Source organism: Coregonus lavaretus (assembly GCF_964263955.1).
Source record: "Coregonus lavaretus genome assembly, contig: HAP1_SCAFFOLD_969, whole genome shotgun sequence".
In the NCBI taxonomy this organism is placed as follows: domain Eukaryota; kingdom Metazoa; phylum Chordata; class Actinopteri; order Salmoniformes; family Salmonidae; genus Coregonus; species Coregonus lavaretus.
Genome location: NW_028165999.1, coordinates 43,257 through 68,698, shown reverse-complemented (window position 1 = coordinate 68,698; position 25,442 = coordinate 43,257). Strand labels below are relative to the sequence as shown.

General features: G+C 41.4%; 1 protein-coding gene and 1 pseudogene across 2 annotated transcripts in view; both read right to left on the bottom strand.

Annotated features, from left to right (window-relative positions):
* LOC311115209 (GTPase IMAP family member 8-like) overlaps positions 1-16,841 on the bottom strand; it is a gene marked incomplete at its 3' end in the record, with an annotated part of 47,369 nt that extends 30,528 nt beyond the window's left edge. The window contains exons 1-3 of the mRNA XM_084190408.1: positions 16,772-16,841; positions 13,218-14,318; positions 1,529-2,330 (exon numbers count right to left, since the gene is read on the bottom strand). Coding sequence (XP_084046534.1) covers positions 1,529-2,330; positions 13,218-14,318; positions 16,772-16,787 — 1,919 coding nt within the window. The 5' untranslated portion in view covers positions 16,788-16,841. The remainder of the gene's footprint in view (positions 1-1,528; positions 2,331-13,217; positions 14,319-16,771) is intronic.
* LOC311115210 (myeloid-associated differentiation marker homolog) overlaps positions 1-25,442 on the bottom strand; it is a 91,506-nt pseudogene that overhangs the window by 32,619 nt on the left and 33,445 nt on the right. The window lies entirely within an intron of this gene.

The window sequence follows — 25,442 nt, the reverse complement described above, 5'->3', positions numbered from 1 at the left end:
TCCTTTTATGGTGGGTTTTTCTGTCACGAGGGTCGATGTCGTCCAAGTATGACCAAGGCGCAGCGTGTCCAAGAAACATGACTTTATTTATTCAAAAGTCTGGAACAAAACAACAAAACACGACCGATACGTGAAGTCCTCTGCAACACTGACAGAACTAAGAACAAAAACCCCCAACTCCCACAAGAAAACATACAGAATAAATATGGCTCCCAATCAGAGATAACGAGCCGACAGCTGACACTCGTTACCTCCGATTGGGAGTCAATGACCAAACCTAGAAATACAACCAACAGAAAGGCAAACCTAGAAATACAAAACCAAAACCCAACAAATCAAAATACACCCTGGCTCAAATACAAAAGTCCCAGAGCCAGAGTGTCACAGCTGGTAATTGCTACTAAGCTGATGTCACTGACTACACTTACATAAACTAAAAGCTATTAAGCTGTGAAAAGGGAAGCATTGATATAAAATCTACATTGTGGTAAATATAATTTTATGAGCCACTTCTCTGTGTCTCCAGAGACAGGGATGTAATCATGCATGTTATATACAGTATAATGTGTTCTTTTTGTGTGGTATTTTTTATTTTACTCATTACATCATTTTCATTGAAAGGAAATTATTTTCATTTTAATCATTAGAAAATAGCAATCAAACATTTGCTTCTGTAATTCTGTAAAACATTGAAATCAAACATTTGCTAGGGTAATTCTGTTAAAACATTGAAATCAAACATCTGCTACTGTAATTCTGTTAAAACATTGAAATCAAACATTTGTTAGTGTAATTCTGTTAAAACATTGAAATAAAACATTTGCTACTGTAATTTTGTTAAAACAATGACATGTTATAACATTTGATTTGTCTGAAAAAAAAATATTTGTTTGAACGGTCACTTAATTTTCACAAGACACAACGTTTTATTGTTCTTATTTTTTTATTCTTCTGTGGTATAGTACTGACTGGTGTGTATAGTACTGACTGGTGTGTATAGTAAACTATTGAAACACACGTTGCTATCACTCTTTCACTCATTTCACCTTTGTTTTCTGAATACCTAGAGTGCTCTTGCTACTAATTTCCATCACTCAAACTCAGTTTGCCATACCCCTCTGACATATATCTTACTTTGTCTATAATACCTTCAGCATTCTCCAAGATTGCCTTACCCCCCTTCCAGACTGCCTTACCCTCCTCACAGACTGCCTCAGCTGCTTTCTCTGCTGCCTCTCCTGGTGTCTCTGCATCCTCTGCAGCAGCAGCTCCTACTATCCCCCCTCTTATTCCTCCTGCTAATGCTGCTGTCCCAGCAACAGCTATGCCTAACCCCATACCCACTCCAATGGTTGCCCCTGTCTCCCCCAAAACTACAGCTCCCATCTCTACAGCAGCTGCTGATCCTACTGCTAATGCTGCTGCTGCTGATCCTCCTGCTGCTGATCCTCCTCCTACTACTGCTGCTACTACTTTACTTAAGGTTATCAGTGGCTTTGCAAGAAGTAAAAGTACTATTGCTAATGACCCTGCAACCCCTAGTAGAGCTCCTACCACTACACCTGTTGCTATCCCTGACAATTTGATGAGGAGCTTCTTTCTCGTTCTATCCTTAGCTAGTTTTTCGATCTCTTCCTCTGACATCTGTCTGTTTGACTCCCTAAGACTCACTATCTCTACTTGTATTTCTCTCTCTACTGCTTTAAGCATCTCGTTGGTGTAGCATCCTCCTCCATTCTCTCTCACCATCTTCTCTATGGTGTTGAGTAGCTCTGCTACTTGGTACTGGTTGTTCCTGTACCGATCCTGCTGATTGGTGCTCCAGTATTTGTTGTCGATGACATGACAGCGGCCTCCACATCTCTTCACAAGCTCACTCAGTTTCTCATTTGTTTTCACAAAATCCTGAATAGTTTGTCCTTCAGGAAGCTGGTCACCATAAGTGAAGAGAACTGTGGCGTAATTGAAGGCCTCTGGTGAAAAACATTTCTCAATTTCTGCAATGACTTGTTCCTCGTGGACTGTGTACCTGTCCACTCTAAGCACAATGAGAAAGGCATGTGGCCCCGGAGCACACTCTACAATACATTTCACTAGTTCAGGATTCAGCTCCTCTTCAGGGACGACTGTGTCAAAGAGTCCAGGTGTGTCTACTACAGTGAGTTTTCTTCCATTGATTTCCTTGGTCTTTGCTTCACACTTGTGCGTTTCGGAGTTGGCTGAACTACCGATCTTGAACTCTTCCTTTCCTCCTCCTAAGATGGTGTTTCCTGCACTGCTTTTGCCGCTTCCTGTTTTCCCCAGCAGCACAATCCTCATTGGGTTTAACTCTATAGGGAGGAGGGGCATCATTATGACTTAAATTACTTTTAATAATACTGTACATAGAATGTATAGTAATATACATGTATAATCACAAAGATCTCTAAAGGATCCCTGTGTCATTAATGTATTAATTGTTAACTAATTTCTTGTAAATAATTGTATCTTAAATAATACATTATTTTATTTCATTTAACTAGGCAAGTTAGTTAAGAACAGATTCTTATTTACAATGAAGGCCTACCTCGGCCAAACCCTCCCCTAACCCGGATGACGCTGGGCCAATTGTGCGCCGCCCTATGGGACTCCAGATTACGTCCAGTTGTGATACAGCCTGGGATAGAACCTTGGTCTGTAGTGACGCCTCTAGTACTGCGATGCAGTGCCTTACACCGCTGTGCCACTCAGTCCCCAACATTAAAGCTAGAGTCCTTAATTGAACCAATATCAAAGTGGTTACCCCACCTCTGTTTTGGTAAACAGCTGCGGGATGGGCTTGGAGAAATGTAACCACTTTCAAATTCATAGACAGAGCTACTATCTGACCCAAATTATAGTTGTAACAATGTTTTGAGGCTACACAGTATTTGTTCACATTCACATTCTTTACAAACAGAGTAAAACAAGCATAGTTATATATTTTGGGGTCTGATGGTGCACGACTGGTGAATTAAGCTCATGAGGCATAAGATATATACTTCAAGAATCAATGGGTACATATCTTTAATTTAAAAGTCCAAAAATGTATGCATTAACTGCTGCTAGCTTAAAAGTTAATTAACAATAACTAACTAAATCAACTAAACTACATGACACAATTGCTAAACAAAACTACAAGCAATGAATAAGAAGACACTCTCCATGCTTGTTTTTATGTATGAGTAAACATGACTATTTGTTTGATCCAAAAGAGTGAAGGAACTTAGAAGCTCTCTGAACAACTTCTCTGCCTTTCTGTTATATTGTATCTAAAGTTTAAGTTCAGAGAAAATGTCACACTTTGTTAATTTAATGGATCTTCCTAGATTCTCTATAGAGTATCTCTATGGCGAGGCTCCTCCTGTACACTTCTCATTTGTAGCAGGCTAAATATAAATGTTAATCTCGGGATCAAACTTTAATGTGACTTTCTGGCGTGATCAAATGATTTGATCTACTTCCCCAGATTCATATGAACTCGTGGATACCTTTTTTATGTATCTGTGTCAAATATGAAGGAAGTTAATAGGTTGTTTTGCAAGCCAATGCTAATTAGTGTTAGTACAATGACTGGAAGTCTACGGGAATTGCTCTAACACTACTTAGCAAAACAAGTTAACCTGACTCTGGGGAAGTAGATAAAGGGCCTCATTGCCAACATCCCAAACTATCCCTTTAAAATGAGGGACAGATGCAAATGAATGAATAATCACGTGAAATAAATAATAATCTTCAGAATTGACTTTGTCAAAGCAACAAAATTACTAGGGCTTTAATTATGGTGAAAACTTGGATAAACGTTGGGTTTAAGTGCAATAAATCTTCCTAGAAGTCACAGAGAGGGCACGGAGGGACATGTCAAAATGCTGAATTTTGGCATTTTAGAAATCATAATACAAGTCAGATTTATTGAATTCTCCATGTGGTCTATATTAAAGGGCACTTCATTTAATATAACAGGCTTTTTAAATTAATTATTGGTGCACAATTTACATGGATTGACCATTATAGGTGTTGAGATGAAATAGCCTTCTGCATGTATTGTTGTGATGAAATACTGTTGAGATCGGAATATATTAAACAAATCTACATTCATAAAGTACAGAAGATTAACCAACTGAATGTAATGTTTATAAAGATTAAACATTTCAAGGTTTATATTCATGGTGGATCCCAGTTTTTGTCTGAGCATGTAACGGCTTCATTTGATGAGTGCACATGGCTAATGGAGTTTGTTTGAGCTGAAGTGAGACCTTTAAGAAAATGGACGTATCACTACCTTGTACCCCTTTCCGTTTTCTTGGTTTGGTTTGGATGTTTGTCTGATTTTAACTAGCGTGGTTTTTAGAGTAAAAAGTAAGACAATTATATTTATGGAAACAAAGCAATAAGAACAGAATTGAGAAAAGGGAATGTGTTGAAACGTAATAATTAAAAAACATATAAATGTTTAAATTAAAGTATTTTGTTGTTTGCCTCAGCTTCACTCTGACTGCCCAACCCAGACCTAGAACCTGCCACTTTTCCAACTTTTGACACTTAAATATTTGTAGTCCATCCCAGGCTTCTGAAACAACCTCACGACATAACCACCTGCACCTAGTTCCTTTAGTCAAGGACTCCATAGTCTAGAAGTCAGTCATCAGAAGATAAGCAATAGTAGCAGAATTAGTCTAGTCCTGATTTAATTAAAGCTCTGACCGGGAAACCGCCCCATAATGTCATCTAAAATGTAAAATGTGTTCTGTTTAACAAGCACTCACCAGACGATGAAGGCATCTTCTCATGAAGACAAGTATCCTCTACTCAAATGACAGAATGTGAACTTAAAACAATCTATTTAGCTGTGTCTAAAGGTTGACTGCTATGAGGAAGGAATGGCGTGTTGAAACCTGTACGTGTTACGTCAGATGTGCGAAAATAAACATCTCTCTCCTGGATAAGCTTTTGCATATCCAGTAATATCAGATCTGTGAAGGGGAGTAAATGAGAGCAGAGGGGAGTGAATATCTTCCTGGAATGAAACAGAGCCATTGTCTCTCTTGTTTTCTCTGTAGTTCCCCGTAACTAGGTGACTTGTCATACAGTACCACTGACCTTGGTATTTGATCCCCTGCTGATTCTGTACGTTTGCTCACTGACAAATAAATGATCAGTCTATAATTTTAATGGTAGGTTTATTTGAACAGTGAGAGACAGAATAACAACAACGAAAATCCAGAAAAACGCATGTCAAAAATGTTAGAAATTGATTTGCATTTTAATGAGGGAAATAAGTATTTGACCCCCTCTCAATCAGAAAGATTTCTGGCTCCCAGGTGTCTTTTATACAGGTAACGAGCTGAGATTAGGAGCACACTCTTAAAGGGAGTGCTCCTAATCTCAGTTTGTTACCTGTATAAAAGACACCTGTCCACAGAAGCCATCAATCAATCAGATTCCAAACTCTCCACCATGGCCAAGACCAAAGAACTCTCCAAGGATGTCAGGGACAAGATTGTAGACCTACACAAAGCTGGAATGGGCTACAAGACCATCGCCAAGCAGCTTGGTGAGAAGGTGACAACAGTTGGTGCGATTATTCGCAAATAGAAGAAACACAAAAGAACTGTCAATCTCCCTTGGCCTGGGGCTCCATGCAAGATCTCACCTCGTGGAGTTGCAATGATCTTGAGAACGGTGAGGAATCAGCCCAGAACTACACGGGAGGATCTTGTCAATGATCTCAAGGCAGCTGGGACCATAGTCACCAAGAAAACAATTGGTAACACACTACGCCGTGAAGGACTGAAATCCTGCAGCGCCCGCAAGGTCCCCCTGCTCAAGAAAGCACACATACAGGCCCGTCTGAAGTTTGCCAATGAACATCTGAATGATTCAGAGGAGAACTGGGTGAAAGTGTTGTGGTCAGATGAGACCAAAATCGAGCTCTTTGGCAACAACTCAACTCGCCATGTTTGGAGGAGGAGGAATGCTGCCTATGATCCCAAGAACACAATCCCCACCGTCAAACATGGAGGTGGAAACATTATGCTTTGGGGGTGTTTTTCTGCTAAGGGGACAGGACAACTTTACACCCGTACCTGTATAGGGGTTGAATATTTCATTTGAACGTAGTAAAAGCCAATTGATGGTCAATCTGGCACCTGTATAGTCCGAACAGCATTTACTGCGATGCGGCCTCTGCAGATGTCAGGGCATTCATACTTCTTCTGCTTCGTGGAGCAGAGCTGTTGTGAAGGAAGTTGTCAAGAAAGTGAGTTTGTGTTCATACAGGACGTACCGCACATTTTTGTTGTCTGAGTAGGGGAAATGCTGTAAATTAAGATGACTATGTATTTAGAAAGATGAGACTTTGAGGATTATAATAAATACCACGTTGATGTCATACAAGCAAGCCAAACACCCGTGAATCCAAATGTGCACTTCTAGTTTCCAAATCATAAAACTAATGTTATATACAATGTCAACTATGTTTGATTTACAGTTACAAGATGACATCGGGTCATACCCTGGGTTATTCTGAACAGAATGAGCCTATTTGTATTTGTATTTATTATGGATCCCCATTAGCTGCTGCCAAGGCAGCTACTCCTCCTGGGATCCAGCAAAATTAAGGCAGTTATACATTTTTAAAAACATTACATTACATTCATAACAGATTTCACAGCATTCAAAGTGTGTGCCCTCAGGCCCCTACTCCACTACCACATATATACAACACAAAATCCATGTGTATGTGTGTGTATAGAGCGTATGTTATCATGTGTGTGTATGAATGTGTCTGTGCCTATGTTTGTGTTGCTTCACAGTCCCTGCTGTTCCATAAGGTTTATTTTTAATCTGTTTTTTAAATCTGATTCTACTGCTTGCATCAGTTACCTGATGTGGAATAGAGTTCCATGTAGTCATGGCTCTATGTAGTACTGTTCTGGACTTGGGGACTGTGAAGAGACCTCTGGTGGCATGTCTTTTGGGGTATGCATGGGAGTCTGAGCTGTGTGCCAGTCGTTCAAACAGACAGCTCGGTGCTTTCAACATGTCAACACCTCTCACAAACACAAGCAGTGATGAAGTCAATCTCTCCTCCACTTTGAGCCAGGAGAGATTGACATGCATATTATTAATGTTTGCTCTCTGTGTACATCCAAGGGCCAGCCGTGCTGCCCTGTTTTGAGCCAATTGCTTCAGTCCCTCTTTGTGGTACCTGACCACACAACTGAACAGTAGTCCAGGTGCGATAAAACTAGAGCCTGTAGGACCTGCCTTGTTGATAGAGCTGTTAAGAAGGAAAGAGTAGAGCTTTATTATGGACAGACTTCTCCCCATCTTAGCTACTGTTGTATCAATATGTTTTGACCATGACAGTTTACAATCCAGGGATACTCCAAGCAGTTTAGTCACCTCAACTTGCTCAATGATGACAGTAGATATCACTATATATCAATGATGACAGTAGATATCACTATATCAGTGATGACAGTCTATATCACTATATATCAATGATTGCATTCAATATCACTGTATATCAATGATGACAGTAGATATCAATATATATCAAGGATGACAGTAGATATCACTATATATCAATGATGACAATAAACTGCACTGTATAGCAATGATGGAAGTCATGGCAACCAATACTCTAGACTTCTAAATCGCTCAGTGGAGTTTTCCTTATTCAATCTTGTTCTGAGGTAAGGTCTGCCTCTAGGGCAGAATTAATGTGATTGGTTGGGTGAAAGCTCAACAGTCAGTGGGTGGATCTTTTCAGCGACCCGTGAGAGTGGAAATAAGAAAAGGCCTCACTACGAGACAGGTTGGTGGTAGCCTGGTGGAAACAGCCTGATCACTGCGTTCACCATTCTGTTTCACTTCACGAATCAGTTTGGCCTTTCTCAAATAGATGGGCGTTTAGAATAAGTTCGAAAATGGCCGGTCCAATCAGAATCCTCTCAAAAACAATGTGTGGGTTTAGGACAAAATCCCACTTTGCCAAACACTGTGCTTTGAAATGGGCTGTCCTCTGATTGGTTGAAAGTGATCTGATTGGTTGAAAGAGAACAGTGACGATTTTAGCATGTAAATCTTGGCGGGCACACAAAACCAAAAATGTGGGATGAATGCCAGCAAAGCCACCACATTACACTACACTACACAACAATAAACAATACATTAATTGAACTATAACGGTGACAAACGTTGCCCACAAACTGTTAGGGCCTACATAAAGCTGTCCCAACAGCAGTCCCAACAGCAGTCCCAACACCTTACCACTGCTACACCTGGCTATCAGTGGATCCTTGTCTGGCAGCAAAACAGTTCATTCAGCCTCATTTACAGCCTTTAAAAAAAACAACTAAGCTGATATGGCTGACTTGCTTAAACAAATGTGGTTTCTACTGACTATTGAGATGTACAAACTATGGCATAAGAGGACAACAAGCGGATAAGAGGCAATCTGAAATTTCGATTAAGACATTAATAAGCGAGCTAGGATGGACATAGTCAATATAACTATTTGTTCAGCACTACAAATGTACAGCGACAGAATTCAGAACATGGAACGTTCTTACAGTGTTCTCCCTGTACACCAAGTCAGAACCATAGGATATATAAAGGGGGCATATAAGCATACAATGAAAGCACTGTCAAGTGGCTGATATGGATGCGGTGTTGGAGTCAGGCGCAGGACACAGAAGCTTAGTCGATCCGACTTTAATAGTCACAGGAGCAAAATACAAATCCAACGGGCCTCATAAACAGGAGGCGAGCGAATACGCAAAACAGTGCGTAAAGTGCGAACAGCACTAACAATAAGAAAACAAATAACCTACACCAACAGACAGGCGTACAACGACACACAACTACAAACAAAACCAAAGGAAACTTATAGGTGACATAATCAATATGTGATATGGAACAGGTGCACTAATCAGACAAAACCAAACAAACATAGATAACATCAAACGGTAGCAGCTAGTACTCCGGTGACGCCGAACGCCGAAGCCTGCCCGAACAAGAAGGAGGAGCAGCCTCGGCGGAATTCGTGACAGTACCCCCCCCTTGACGCGCGGCTCCAGCCGTGCGCCGACCCCGGCCTCGGGGACGGCCAGGAGGACGTGGAGCAGGGCGCGTAGGATGACTACGATGGAACTCAGTCAGGAGGGATGGATCTAGAATGTCCCTCCTAGGCACCCAGCACCGTTCCTCCGGACCGTACCCCTCCCACTCCACGAGATATTGTAGACCCCCCATCCGACGTCTCGAATCCACGATGGACCGGACTGAGTACGCCAGAGCCCCCTCGATGTCCAGTGGGGGCGGAGGGGTCTCTCTTATCTCACTCTCCTGGAGTGGACCAGCTACCACCGGCCTGAGGAGAGACACATGGAATGAGGGGTTAATGCGATAGTCATCAAACGGTGGCAGCTAGTACTCCGGGGACGACGAACGCCGAAGCCTGCCCGAACAAGGAGGAGGAGCAGCCTCGGCGGAATTCGTGACAAGCACTTAATTACAATATTCAATGATTACATTTCTCTAAAACAGGTTATAGGCTACATGTGCACCACCAAGTCAGAATAGTAAGTGAAATTAAGAGTGGAAAATATACAAAATTATTAGGGTGAGGCTTACTACTCAATATACATAGTATTACTTTCTTAGCTACAGTATACATATCTCCCTGGCATATTACATCATTTATGAGGCAGCAAAGAAAACATTTTTGGACTCACCTTGTTATGCTGTGCTCACTTGAACAGGAAGTTGGCGCGGAGGTCATTCGTGGGCAAATTTTGTCATCAAACATTGTCATCAAAGTCTGGCATTCTCTGGATTTATGTTGCTTTGAAGACTACTGGGAACTCTGAAAAAAACAAGGTTGAATCAAATCAAATCAAATCAAAATGTATTGGTCACATGCGCTGAATACAACAGGTGCAGACATCACAGTGAAATGCTTACTTACAGCCCTTAACCAACAGTGCATTTATTTTTAACAAAAAAAGTACAAATAAAACAACAACAAAAAAAGTGTTGAGAAAAAAAAGAGCAGAAGTAAAATAAAATAACAGTAGGGAGGCTATATATACAGGGGGGTACCGTTGCAGAGTCAATGTGAGGTAGTTGAGGTAGTTGAGGTAATATGTACATGTGGGTAGAGTTAAAGTGACTATGCATAAATAATTAACAGAGTAGCAGCAGCGTAAAAAGGATGGGGTGGGGGGGCAGTGCAAATAGTCCGGGTAGCCATGATTAGCTGTTCAGGAGTCTTATGTCTTGGGGGTAGAAGCTGTTGAGAAGTCTTTTGGACCTAGACTTGGCACTCCGGTACCGCTTGCCGTGCGGTAGCAGAGAGAACAGTCTATGACTAGGGTGGCTGGAGTCTTTGACAATTTTGAGGGCCTTCCTCTGACACCGCCTGGTATAGAGGTCCTGGATGGCAGGAAACTTGGCCCCAGTGATGTACTGGGCCGAATCATGATGACGTCAGTGATCTTCAGGTCATAGCTCTAGAAAGAGTCCCGAGTTCCGGATTTACTATTCCAAGTTGGATGACCGTTCAAAATGTATTTTCCCAGTTGGAGCTCGTCTTTTTCGGAGTTCTAAGTTGTCTTGAACTCGCTGAAGTCAGATTTAGCAGTTTCGAGTTAACAGTTGTTTTGAGCGCAGCACAAATCATCCTTCACTAACAGCATGGCTAATGTTGAATGTTTATAATTTTAAACTTGGAAAAGAGACCCTTAATCCCAGACTTGGGACCACACAGCCACTCCACTGAATCTAGAGAATATTACCAACACCTACCCTCCGTATTTTCCGTTAGCTGCCCCACCACCACAGAAAGCACTGAGCTAGGCAGAAACACCTGCATTTTGGAGCTGCCTTACTCAAGAAAGCAAAAAAAGAGACCATGTTTGTATGCGGCTTTATTAACTAAATGATTGTTTAGTTGTTGTTTTTTACATTGTTTGCAAACTGATATATGACACGTATTAATGCCAAAATAACATGCAAAACAGGCAAGCCCCCCCAAAAACAGCAGCGATAAGGCTGGTTCCACCAGACCAGAGCTGCAAAAAGTACAGAATTGTCATACTTGAGCAAAAGTAAAGATACCTTAATGGAAAATGACTGAAGTAAAAGTGAAAGTCACCCAGTAAAATACTACTTGAGTAAAAGTATAAAAGTATTTGGTTTTAAATATACTTATATTTTAGCAATTACATTTACTTTTGATGCTAATGTCTCAAAAATAAAAGTACAAGTATAAATCATTTCAAATTCCTTACATTAAGCAAACCAAACGGCACCATTTTCTTGTTTTTTTCTTTATTTACTAATAGCCAGGGTCACACTCCAACACTCAGACATCATTTACAAAGGAAGCATGCCTGTTTAGTGAGTCTGCCAGTTCAGAGGCAGTAGGGATGACCAGGGATGTTCTCTTGATAAGTGTGAGAATTGGAAAAAAAATCCTGTACTGATAAGCATTCAAAATGTAATGAGTACTTTTGGGTGTCAGGGAAAATGTCCTGTATACATAATGTGTTCTTCTTATGTGTTATTTTTCATTTTACTCATTACATCATTTACATTGAAAGGAAATATTTTAATTATTTAAAAAAATAATTCAAACATTTTCTCTTGTAATTCTGTACCGCATTGAAATCAAATATTTGCTACTTTTCCTGTTATGCTAAGCATTCAAAATGTGATGAGTGTTTTTGGGTGTCAGGGAAAATGTATGGTGTAAAAAGTACATGATTTTCGTTAGGAATGCAGTGAAGTAAAAGTTGTCCAAAATATAAATCGTAAAGTAGAGTACAGATACCCCCAAAAAACTACTTAAGTAGTACTTTAAAGTATTTTCACTTATGTACTTTACACAACTGCACCAGGCTAGGTTGGTGGTGGGTGAGTGGGGTATCACGTGGGTTCCATGTGCCTAAACTTAACCAATCACATTCATTTTCTGCCCCTGAGGCAGATGTGGTTTTATAACAGGATGATTGGAATTGCTTGCTTTAACTCAACCAATTACATTTCTTGCCAAAACTAAAACTTTCACATTAGTCTCTGCCTTCGAGATAGAGCTGCCCTGAACAAGATACTGAATAAGTAAAACTCTAATATGCTCTAAATACCTCTTATACTTTAAAATAAATTATTTTAATGTACACATAAATATCCAACAGATTGTGAAAAACTAGCTATTTTATTGTTTTTGCAAGTAATTCAATCAATAGAGTGTGGAATACATGCCAGTCCACAGTCCTAAATACCTAATCATTAAAAATAGTAAATACAGAGAATACCATAGTGATCATAAAAAAACAGGAACATTTTTGAGTGAATAAACGTAATATTTCCACAATGCTGGTAATTGCTACTAAGCTGATGTCACTGACTACACTTACATAAACTAAAAGCTATTAAGCTGTGAAAAGGGAAGCATTGATATAAAATCTACATTGTGGTAAATATTATTTTATGAGCCACTTCTCTGTGTCTCCAGAGACAGGGATGTAATCATGCATGTTATATACAGTATAATGTGTTCTTTTTGTGTGGTATTTTTTATTTTACTCATTACATCATTTACATTGAAAGGAAATTATTTTAATTTTAATCATTAGAAAATAGCAATCAAACATTTGCTTCTGTAATTCTGTAAAACATTGAAATCAAACATTTGCTAGGGTAATTCTGTTAAAACATTGAAATCAAACATCTGCTACTGTAATTCTGTTAAAACATTGAAATCAAACATTTGTTAGTGTAATTCTGTTAAAACATTGAAATAAAACATTTGCTACTGTAATTTTGTTAAAACAATGACATGTTATAACATTTGATTTGTCTGAAAAAAAATTTATTTGTTTGAACGGTCACTTAATTTTCACAAGACACAACGTTTTATTGATTTTATTTTTTTCTTCTTCTGTGGTATAGTACTGACTGGTGTGTATAGTACTGACTGGTGTGTATAGTAAACTATTGAAACACACGTTGCTATCACTCTTTCACTCATTTCACCTTTGTTTTTTCTGAATACCTAGAGTGCTCTTGCTACTAATTTCCATCACTCAAACTCAGTTTGCCATACCCCTCTGACATATATCTTACTTTGTCTATAATACCTTCAGCATTCTCCAAGATTGCCTTACCCCCCTTCCAGACTGCCTTACCCTCCTCCCAGACTGCCTCAGCTGCTTTCTCTGCTGCCTCTCCTGGTGTCTCTGCATCCTCTGCAGCAGCAGCTCCTACTATCCCCCCTCTTATTCCTCCTGCTAATGCTGCTGTCCCAGCAACAGCTATGCCTAACCCCATACCCACTCCAATGGTTGCCCCTGTCTCCCCCAAAACTACAGCTCCCATCTCTACAGCAGCTGCTGATCCTCCTCCTGCTGCTGCTACTACTGCTGCTAATACTTTATTTAAGGGTATCAGTGGCTTTGCAAGAAGTAAAAGTACTATTGCTAATGACCCTGCAACCCCCAGTAGAGCTCCTACCACTACACCTGTTGCTATCCCTGACAATTTGATGAGGAGCTTCTTTCTCGTTCTATCCTTAGCTTGTTTTTGGATCTCTTCCTCTGACATCTGTCTGTTTGACTCCCTAAGACTCACTATCTCTACTTGTATTTCTCCCTCTACTGCTTTAAGCATCTCGTTGGTGTAGCATCCTCCTCCATTCTCTCTCACCATCTTCTCTATGGTGTTGAGTAGCTCTGCTACTTGGTACTGGTTGTTCCTGTACTGATCCTGCTGATTGGTGCTCCAGTATTTGTTGTCGATGACGTGACAGCGGCCTCCACATCTCTTCACAAGCTCACTCAGTTTCTCATTTGTTTTCACAAAATCCTGAATAGTTTGTCCTTCAGGAAGCTGGTCACCATAAGTGAAGAGAACTGTGGCGTAATTGAAGGCCTCTGGTGAAAAACATTTCTCAATTTCTGCAATGACTTGTTCCTCGTGGACTGTGTACCTGTCCACTCTAAGCACAATGAGAAAGGCATGTGGCCCTGGAGCACACTCTACAATACATTTCACTAGTTCAGGTTTCAGCTCCTCTTCAGAGATGTCTGTGTCAAAGAGTCCAGGTGTGTCCACTACAGTTATTTCTCTTCCATCGACGTAGTTGGTCTTTGCTTCACACTTGTGCGTTTTGGAGTTGGCTGAACTACCTATCTTGAACTCTTCCTTTCCTCCTCCTAAGATGGTGTTTCCTGCACTGCTTTTGCCCCATCCTGTTTTCCCCAGCAGCACAATCCTCATTGGGTTTAACTCTATAGGGAGGAAGGGCATCATTATGACTTAAATTACTTTTAATAATACTGTACATAGAATGTATAGTAATATACATGTATAATCACAAAGATCTCTAAAGGATCCCTGTGTCATTAATTTATTAATTGTTAACTAATTTCTTGTAAATAATTGTATCTTAAATAATACATTATTTTATTTCATTTAACTAGGCAAGTCAGTTAAGAACAGATTCTAATTTACAATAAAGGCCTACCCCGGCCAAACCCTCCCCTAACCCGGACGACGCTGGGCCAATTGTGCGCCGCCCTATGGGACTCCAGATTCCGTCCAGTTGTGATACATCCTGGGATAGAACCTTGGTCTGTAGTGACGCCTCTAGCACTGCGATGCAGTCCCTTACACCGCTGCGCCACTCAGTCCCCAACATTAAAGCTAGAGTCCTTAATTGAACCAATATCAAAGTGGTTACCCCACCTCTGTTTTGGTAAACAGCTGCGGGATGGGCTTGGAGAAATGTAACCACTTTCAAATTCATAGCCAGAGCTACTATCTGACCCAAATTATAGTTGTAACAATGTTTTGAGGCTAAACAGTATTTGTTCACATTCACATTCTTTACAAACAGAGTAAAACAAGCATAGTTATATATTTTGGGGTCTGATGGTGCACGACTGGTGAATTAAGCTCATGAGGCATAAGATATATACTTCAAGAATCAATGGGTACATATCTTTAATTTAAAAGTCCAAAAATGTATGCATTAACTGCTGCTAGCTTAAAGGTTAATTAACAATAACTAACTAAATCAACTAAACTACATGACACAATTGCTAAACAAAACTACAAGCAATGAATAAGAAGACACTCTCCATGCTTGTTTTTCTGTATGAGTAAACGTGACTATTTGTTTGATCCAAAAGAGTGAAGGAACTTAGAAGCTCTCTAAACAACTTCTCTGCCTTTCTGTTATATTGTATCTAAAGTTTAAGTTCAGAGAAAATGTCCCACTTTGTTAATTTAATGGATCTTCCTAGATTCTCTATAGAGTATCTCTATGGCGAGGCTCCTCCTGTACACTTCTCATTTGTAGCAGGCTAAATATAAGTGTTAATCTCGGGATCAAACTTTAATGTGACTTTCTGGCGTGATCAAATGATTTGATCTACTTCCCCAGATTCATATGAACTCGTGGATACCTTTTTTATGTATCTGTGTCAAATATGAAGGAAGTTAATAGGTTGTTTTGCAAGCCAATGCTAATTAGTGTTAGTACAATGACTGGAAGTCTACAGGAATTGCTCTAACACTACTTAGCAAAACAGGTTCATCTGACTCTGGGGAAGTAGATAAAAGGCCTCATTGCCAACATCCCAAACTATCCCTTTACAATGAGGGACAGATGCAAATGAATGAATAATCACGTGAAATAAATAATAATCTTCAGAATTGACTTTGTCAAAGCAACAAAATTACTAGGGCTTTAATTATGGTGAAAACTTGGATAAACGTTGGGTTTAAGTGCAATAAATCTTCCTAGAAGTCACAGAGAGGGCACGGAGGGACATGTCAAAATGCTGAATTTTGGCACTTTAGAAATCATAATACAAGTCAGATTTATTGAATTCTCCATGTGGTCTATATTAAAGGGCACTTCATTTAATATAACAGGCTTTTTAAATTAATTATTGGTGCACAATTTACATGGATTGACCATTATAGGTGTTGAGATGAAATAGCCTTCTGCATGTATTGTTGTGATGAAATACTGTTGAGATCGGAATATATTAAACAAATCTACATTCATAAAGTACTGAAGATTAACCAACTGAATGTAATGTTTATAAAGATTAAACATTTCAAGGTTTATATTCATGGTGGATCCCAGTTTTTGTCTGAGCATGTAACGGCTTCATTTGATGAGTGCACATGGCTAATGGAGTTTGTTTGAGCTGAAGTGAGACCTTTAAGAAAATGGACGTATCACTACCTTGTACCCCTTTCCGTTTTCTTGGTTTGGTTTGGATGTTTGTCTGATTTTAACTAGCGTGGTTTTTAGAGTAAAAAGTAAGACAATTATATTTATGGAAACAAAGCAATTGAACAGAATTGAGAAAAGGGAATGTGTTGAAACGTAATAATTAAAAAACATATAAATGTTTAAATTAAAGTATTTTGTTGTTTGCCTCAGCTTCACTCTGACTGCCCAACCCAGACCTAGAACCTGCCACTTTTCCAACTTTTGACACTTAAATATTTGTAGTCCATCCCAGGCTTCTGAAACAACCTCACATCATAACCACCTGCACCTAGTTCCTCTAGTCAAGGACTCCATAGTCTAGAAGTCAGTCATCAGAAGATAAGCAATAGTAGCAGAATTAGTCTAGTCCTGATTTAATTAAAGCTCTGACCGGGAAACCGCCCCATAATGTCATCTAAAATGTAAAATGTGTTCTGTTTAACAAGCACTCACCAGACGATGAAGCCATCTTCTCATGAAGACAAGTATCCTCTACTCAAATGACAGAATGTGAACTTAAAACAATCTATTTAGCTGTGTTTAAAGGTTGACTGCTATGAGGAAGGAATGGCGTGTTGAAACCTGTACGTGTTACGTCAGATGTGCCAAAATAAACATCTCTCTCCTGGATAAGCTTTTGCATATCCAGTCCTATCAGATCTGTGAAGGGGAGTAAATGAGAGCAGAGGGGATTGAATATCTTCCTGGAATGAAACAGAGCCATTGTCTCTCTTGTTTTCTCTGTAGTTCCCCGTAACTAGGTGACTTGTCATACAGTACCACTGACCTTGGTATTTGATCCCCTGCTGATTCTGTACGTTTGCCCACTGACAAATAAATGATCAGTCTATAATTTTAATGGTAGGTTTATTTGAACAGTGAGAGACAGAATAACAACAACGAAAATCCAGAAAAACGCATGTCAAAAATGTTAGAAATTGATTTGCATTTTAATGAGGGAAATAAGTATTTGACCCCCTCTCAATCAGAAAGATTTCTGGCTCCCAGGTGTCTTTTATACAGGTAACGAGCTGAGATTAGGAGCACACTCTTAAAGGGAGTGCTCCTAATCTCAGTTTGTTACCTGTATAAAAGACACCTGTCCACAGAAGCCATCAATCAATCAGATTCCAAACTCTCCACCATGGCCAAGACCAAAGAACTCTCCAAGGATGTCAGGGACAAGATTGTAGACCTACACAAAGCTGGAATGGGCTACAAGACCATCGCCAAGCAGCTTGGTGAGAAGGTGACAACAGTTGGTGCGATTATTCGCAAATAGAAGAAACACAAAAGAACTGTCAATCTCCCTTGGCCTGGGGCTCCATGCAAGATCTCACCTCGTGGAGTTGCAATGATCTTGAGAACGGTGAGGAATCAGCCCAGAACTACACGGGAGGATCTTGTCAATGATCTCAAGGCAGCTGGGACCATAGTCACCAAGAAAACAATTGGTAACACACTACGCCGTGAAGGACTGAAATCCTGCAGCGCCCGCAAGGTCCCCCTGCTCAAGAAAGCACACATACAGGCCCGTCTGAAGTTTGCCAATGAACATCTGAATGATTCAGAGGAGAACTGGGTGAAAGTGTTGTGGTCAGATGAGACCAAAATCGAGCTCTTTGGCAACAACTCAACTCGCCATGTTTGGAGGAGGAGGAATGCTGCCTATGATCCCAAGAACACAATCCCCACCGTCAAACATGGAGGTGGAAACATTATGCTTTGGGGGTGTTTTTCTGCTAAGGGGACAGGACAACTTTACACCCGTACCTGTATAGGGGTTGAATATTAAATTGGAACATAGTAAAAGCCACTTGATGGTCAATCTGGCACCTGTATAGTCCATACAGCATTTACTGCGATGCGGCCTCTGCAGATGTCAGGGCATTCATACTTCTTCTGCTTCGTGGAGCAGAGCTGTTGTGAAGGAAGTTGTCAAGGAAGTGAGTTTGTGTTCATACAGGGCGTACCGCCCTTTTTTGTTGTCTGAGTAGGGGAAATGCTGTAAATTAAGATGACTATGTATTTAGAAATATGAGACTTTGAGGATTATAATAAATACCACGTTGATGTCATACAAGCAAGCCAAACACCCGTGAATCCAAATGTGCACTTCTAGTTTCCAAATCATAAAACTAATGTTATATACAATGTCAACTATGTTTGATTTACAGTTACAAGATGACATCGGGTCATACCCTGGGTTATTCTGAACAGAATGAGCCTATTTGTATTTGTATTTGTATTTATTATGGATCCCCATTAGCTGCTGCCAAGGCAGCTACTCCTCCTGGGATCCAGCAAAATTAAGGCAGTTATACATTTTTAAAAACATTACATTACATTCATAACAGATTTCACAGCATTCAAAGTGTGTGCCCTCAGGCCCCTACTCCACTACCACATATCTACAACACAAAATCCATGTGTATGTGTGTGTATAGAGCGTATGTTATCATGTGTGTGTATGAATGTGTCTGTGCCTATGTTTGTGTTGCTTCACAGTCCCTGCTGTTCCATAAGGTGTATTTTTAATCTGTTTTTTAAATCTGATTCTACTGCTTGCATCAGTTACCTGATGTGGAATAGAGTTCCATGTAGTCATGGCTCTATGTAGTACTGTTCTGGACTTGGGGACTGTGAAGAGACCTCTGGTGGCATGTCTTGTGGGGTATGCATGGGAGTCTGAGCTGTGTGCCAGTCGTTCAAACAGACAGCTCGGTGCTTTCAACATGTCAACACCTCTCACAAACACAAGCAGTGATGAAGTCAATCTCTCCTCCACTTTGAGCCAGGAGAGATTGACATGCATATTATTAATGTTTGCTCTCTGTGTACATCCAAGGGCCAGCCGTGCTGCCCTGTTTTGAGCCAATTGCTTCAGTCCCTCTTTGTGGTACCTGACCACACAACTGAACAGTAGTCCAGGTGCGATAAAACTAGAGCCTGTAGGACCTGCCTTGTTGATAGAGCTGTTAAGAAGGAAAGAGTAGAGCTTTATTATGGACAGACTTCTCCCCATCTTAGCTACTGTTGTATCAATATGTTTTGACCATGACAGTTTACAATCCAGGGTTACTCCAAGCAGTTTAGTCACCTCAACTTGCTCAATGATGACAGTAGATATCACTATATATCAATGATGACAGTAGATATCACTATATCAGTGATGACAGTCTATATCACTATATATCAATGATTGCATTCAATATCACTGTATAGCAATGATGACAGTAGATATCAATATATATCAATGATGATTGTAGATATCACTTTATATCAATGATGACAGTAGATATCAATATATATCAAGGATGACAGTAGATATCACTATATATCAATGATGACAATAAACTGCACTGTATAGCAATGATGGAAGTCATGGCAACCAATACTCTAGACTTCTAAATCGCTCAGTGGAGTTTTCCTTATTCAATCTTGTTCTGAGGTAAGGTCTGCCTCTAGGGCAGAATTAATGTGATTGGTTGGGTGAAAGCTCAACAGTCAGTGGGTGGATCTTTTCAGCGACCCGTGAGAGTGGAAATAAGAAAAGGCCTCACTACGAGACAGGTTGGTGGTAGCCTGGTGGAAACAGCCTGATCACTGCGTTCACCATTCTGTTTCACTTCACGAATCAGTTTGGCCTTTCTCAAATAGATGGGCGTTTAGAATAAGTTAGAAAATGGCCGGTCCAATCAGAATCCTCTCAAAAACAATGTGTGGGTTTAGGACAAAATCCCACTTTGCCAAACACTGTGCTTTGAAATGGGCTGTCCTCTGATTGGTTGAAAGTGATCTGATTGGTTGAAAGAGAACAGTGACGATTTTAGCATGTAAATCTTGGCGGGCACACAAAACCAAAAATGTGGGATGAATGCCAGCAAAGCCACCACATTACACTACACGACACAACACTAAACAATACATTAATTGAACTATAACGGTGACAAACGTTGCCCACAAACTGTTAGGGCCTACATAAAGCTGTCCCAACAGCAGTCCCAACAGCAGTCCCAACACCTTACCACTGCTACACCTGGCTATCAGTGGATCCTTGTCTGGCAGCAAAACAGTTCATTCAGCCTCATTTACAGCCTTTAAAAAAAACAACTAAGCTGATATGGCTGACTTGCTTAAACAAATGTGGTTTCTACTGACTATTGAGATGTACAAACTATGGCATAAGAGGACAACAAGCGGATAAGAGGCAATCTGAAATTTCGATTAAGACATTAATAAGCGAGCTAGGATGGACATAGTCAATATAACTATTTGTTCAGCACTACAAATGTACAGCGACAGAATTCAGAACATGGAACGTTCTTACAGTGTTCTCCATGTACACCAAGTCAGAACCATAGGATATATAAAGGGGGCATATAAGCATACAATGAAAGCACTGTCAAGTGGCTGATATGGATGCGGTGTTGGAGTCAGGCGCAGGACACAGAAGCTTAGTCGATCCGACTTTAATAGTCACAGGAGCAAAATACAAATCCAACGGGCCTCATAAACAGGAGGCGAGCGAATACGCAAAACAGTGCGTAAAGTGCGAACAGCACTAACAATAAGAAAACAAATAACCTACACCAACAGACAGGCGTACAACGACACACATCTACAAACAAAACCAAAGGAAACTTATAGGTGACATAATCAATATGTGATATGGAACAGGTGCACTAATCAGACAAAACCAAACAAACATAGATAACATCAAACGGTAGCAGCTAGTACTCCGGTGACGACGAACGCCGAAGCCTGCCCGAACAAGGAGGAGGAGCAGCCTCGGCGGAATTCGTGACAGTACCCCCCCCTTGACGCGCGGCTCCAGCCGTGCGCCGACCCCGGCCTCGGGGACGGCCAGGAGGACGTGGAGCAGGGCGCGTAGGATGACTACGATGGAACTCAGTCAGGAGGGATGGATCTAGAATGTCCCTCCTAGGCACCCAGCACCGTTCCTCCGGACCGTACCCCTCCCACTCCACGAGATATTGTAGACCCCCCATCCGACGTCTCGAATCCACGATGGACCGGACTGAGTACGCCAGAGCCCCCTCGATGTCCAGTGGGGGCGGAGGGGTCTCTCTTATCTCACTCTCCTGGAGTGGACCAGCTACCACCGGCCTGAGGAGAGACACATGGAATGAGGGAATGAGGGAAGGTGAATCTTCACCACAGTCTGAGGTCCTGAGCGCTCTAGAGCAGGATTTCATCAAGGCTTTCTCTGTACTTTGTTCCGTTCATCTTTCACTCGATCCTGACTGCTCTGCCGGTCCCTGCCGCTGAAAAAATCCCACAGTTATATTCACATTGCAACTGTAGCCTACATAATACATGATCTACAGTCAGATATTATAGAACCATCTATAAATTTAATTGGTGGCAATGTACAAAAACGTTCACATTTTCAAAGAGCAACTAAATTAATTTCCCCTCCCTCCTCTCCCACCTCTCTGCCTCCTCTCCCTCCTCTCGCCCTCCTCTCCCTCCTCTCCCTCCTTTCCTTCCTCTCCTTCCTCTACTTCCTCTCCCTCCTCTCTCCTTCTTCTCCCTCCCCTCTCCTTCCTCTCCCTCCTCTCTCCTTCCCCTCTCCTTCCTCTCCCTCATCTCTTCTTCTTCTCCCTCTTCTCCCTCCTCTCTCCTTCCTCTCCGTCCTCTCTCCCTCCTCTCTCCTTCCTATACTTACTTTCCCTCCTCTCCCTCCTCTCTCCTTCCTTCCTCTCCCTCCCCGCTCCTTCCTCTCCCTCCTCTCTCCTTCCTCTCCCTCCCCTCTCCTTCCTCTCCCTCCTCTCTCCTTCATATCTCCCTCCTCTCCTTCCTCTACTTCCTCTCCCTCATCTCCCTCCTATGTCCTTCCTCTCCCTCTTCTCTCCTTCCTCTTCTTACTTTCCATCCTCTCACTCCTCTCCCTTCTCTCCCGCCTCTCTCCATCCTCTCCCTCCTCTCTCCTTCTTCTCCCTCCCCTCTCCATCCTCTCCCTCCTCTCACCTTCCTCTCCTTCCTCTCCTTCCTCTCCCTCCTCTCTCCTTCCTCTCCATCCTCTCCCTCCTCTCTCCTTCCTCTCCTTCCTCTCCATCCTCTCTCCTTCCTCTCCCTCCTCTCTCCTTCCTCTCCTTCCTCTCCCTCCTCTTCCTCCTCTTTCCCTCCTCTCCTTCCTCTCTCCCTCCTCTCTCCTTCCTTTCCCTCCTCTCTCCTTCCTCTCCATCCTCTCCCTCCTCTCTCCTTCCTCTCCTTCCTCTCCATCCTCTCCCTCCTCTCTCCTTCCTCTCCTTCCTCTCCCTCCTCTTCCTCCTCTTTCCCTCCTCTCCTTCCTCTCTCCCTCCTCTCTCCTTCCTCTCCCTCCTCTCCCTCCTCTCTTCTTCCTCTCCTTCCTCTCCCTCCTCTCCCCTCCTCTCCCCCCTCTCCCATCTCTCCCTCCTCCTCCTCCTCCTCCTCCTCCTCCTCCTCCTCCTCCTCCTCCTCCTCCTCCTTCTCCTCTCCCTCCTCTCCTTCCTCTCCCTCTCTCCCTCCACTCCCTCCTCTCCCACACATTGACAAAACCTAGGCGTGCAGAGTAGGCCAGGTCGGCCAGGTAAAGCAGGAAGTTGAGAGTGGTTAGCAACGCAACCGTCTCCATTGGGGGCGGTTGTAACCAATGTTCCCTGCTGAGTGCAAACTTAAACCTTGTAAAATGTCTGTGCAAATTCTGGTTCACGTTTACAGTGAACACTGAGGCTGTACCCACTTTAAGTTACAGTTTTAACAGTGGTCAGGTAGCCTACTGTGGCTATTTGATCATAATGTAGGTCTACCATAGTGGCCTCCCATAAAAAACAATGGAGAAAATGCATCCCATAACATTTTAACATGGAAATAGCTGTTCTATCATTCAGCCTACAGTAGCAGCCAATGTGTGTTCAATGTAGGCCTACATTCCATGAGACTTTTGAAAAAAACATGCAGGGCTTGACATTAACCTTTTTACCCACTTGTCTGTCAGACAAGGAGGTGACTGAACATGTTGTGTTGTTTGATGCAAGAAACCACTTTACAAAAGAAAATTAATTATTATTCCCACTACTATATTACAGAGAAACAGACAAATTATGCTACCCTCTGCCTATTGGCTACTTAGTTTATTCAAGCCTGTCTAAAAATACTACACTGCCCCTTTAAGACATAAAAAGGTTTTCAAAGATGGCTAGAAATGTACACGTTTTGTGCTCAATCACTCCCACATTGCTGACTACAAATTAGCTATAGCTGGGCTAATAACTCACTAACTAGCAAATAATATGAACAAATATGCACACGTGGCTACACGCAGCTCTCTCTTTGATATCAAAACAAGTGCATCTACTTATGACCGCTCATGCTGTAAAACAGTACAGTTCAAAGTGAATGGCACAAATCCATGTATGGCAATGGCCTATTTGCATATAGGCCTACTGCAGCTCCGATTGGTTATGGCGCACCGGTGTTTTACGGTCAAGTTATACAGGGGAGTGGGGGATATGTACTGTAATACAGAAAGAATACAGTAAGAATACAGTAGCAGTTCACTTGTTCAGAGTCTTTAGTTGTGTCTGAGGAGGGGATCTGTGTTGTCCTGTTCTTATCCAGTGTTCTGCAAGAACATAAAGAAACAAAGAGAGATTTAGGGCCAGGTAATTCACAGAGCCTCCATAACTGTGAAACTGAAACTAATACCAATTTTACATTTCTATACATGAGAGCAGTTATTGAAATGTTTCACAGCCAGTTGTTTTCTATGGCTCCGTCCCAAATGGCACCCTATTCCCTATGTAGTGCACTACATTTGAACACAGCCTTATAGGCCCAAAAGTACTGTACTATACAGGGAATATGCTGCCATTTGGGACACATCCTACATCTCCCTTTCTCCCTAGTGAGCCACCTGATGACATGCCCTCCTAGTCTAGTACACACATTCCATCAACATGAACTGATTCGTTTCTACGTTTATATGCGTGAGAGCAGGGTCTTATTCACTAGGACGAAACTAAAGCAAATGGGCTGAAACGGGAAGGGACTACCTCAACTTGTCCAATAATAAACGCTTGATATTACTGTGATACAACGAAGAGACTCAGATCAGTTTCGTTTCCTCAGATAGTGGATTTAAACAACATACATTTCCTAACATTTCATAAAAAATAAAGCAAGTTACTGAGTATCAAGTCAATAGATTTAGCAATGCTGTTTTGTTGTTTGGTGAACAGCACCATCAGATGGACAGGTTCATGATGGTTGAAAGATCAAATAATTGTGAACAATAAATGCATAGAGTAAAAGTGTAGAATAATGCACCACACATGTGGACCATGGTATTGACTACAGACACAAAAACACATTAAAGAGAGAGGGAATGTTATCATCATACCATATTACACATGTATAAAGTGATGGCTGTAGGAGTGTTCATTGGTGTATATTTTCTTACAGGACTTGACGTTTATCAAATCGTTTTATTTATATTTTTAACCCACCCGTAGCTGTAGTGGAGGTCTTGGTCTGTTTTTTCATCTTCAAAACTCCCTGCTGAGCCATTTGGACTGTTGTTCACTCTCTCACACAGACAGACAGACAGACAGACAGACAGACAGACAGACAGACAGACAGACAGACAGACAGACAGACAGACAGACAGACAGACAGACAGACAGACAGACAGACAGACAGACAGACAGACAGACAGACAGACAGACAGACAGACAGACAGACAGACAGACAGACAGACAGACAGAAATAACTATAAAATACTTGTTGAAATGTAAACAGTATAACAAGAATATAAGCCTACTAAGGCTCATGTAGTTTACAGCATCAAGGACTAAAATATAATATGAAACACAGAGTTTATTAGGTATATAGAAGAAATACAGTATTAGTAGACATTAGCAGAGCACCTCAACCAGACTCAGTCTTAACCCTTTATATTCGTACCCGTATACTGGTTGAAAATGGCAGATATTGGAACTATTAAATTGGAACATAGTGGCTGTACAGTAAAAGCCACTTGATGGTCAATCTGGCACCTGTATAGTCCGTACAGCATTTACTGCGATGCGGCCTCTGCAGATGTCAGGGCATTCATACTTCTTCTGCTTCGTGGAGC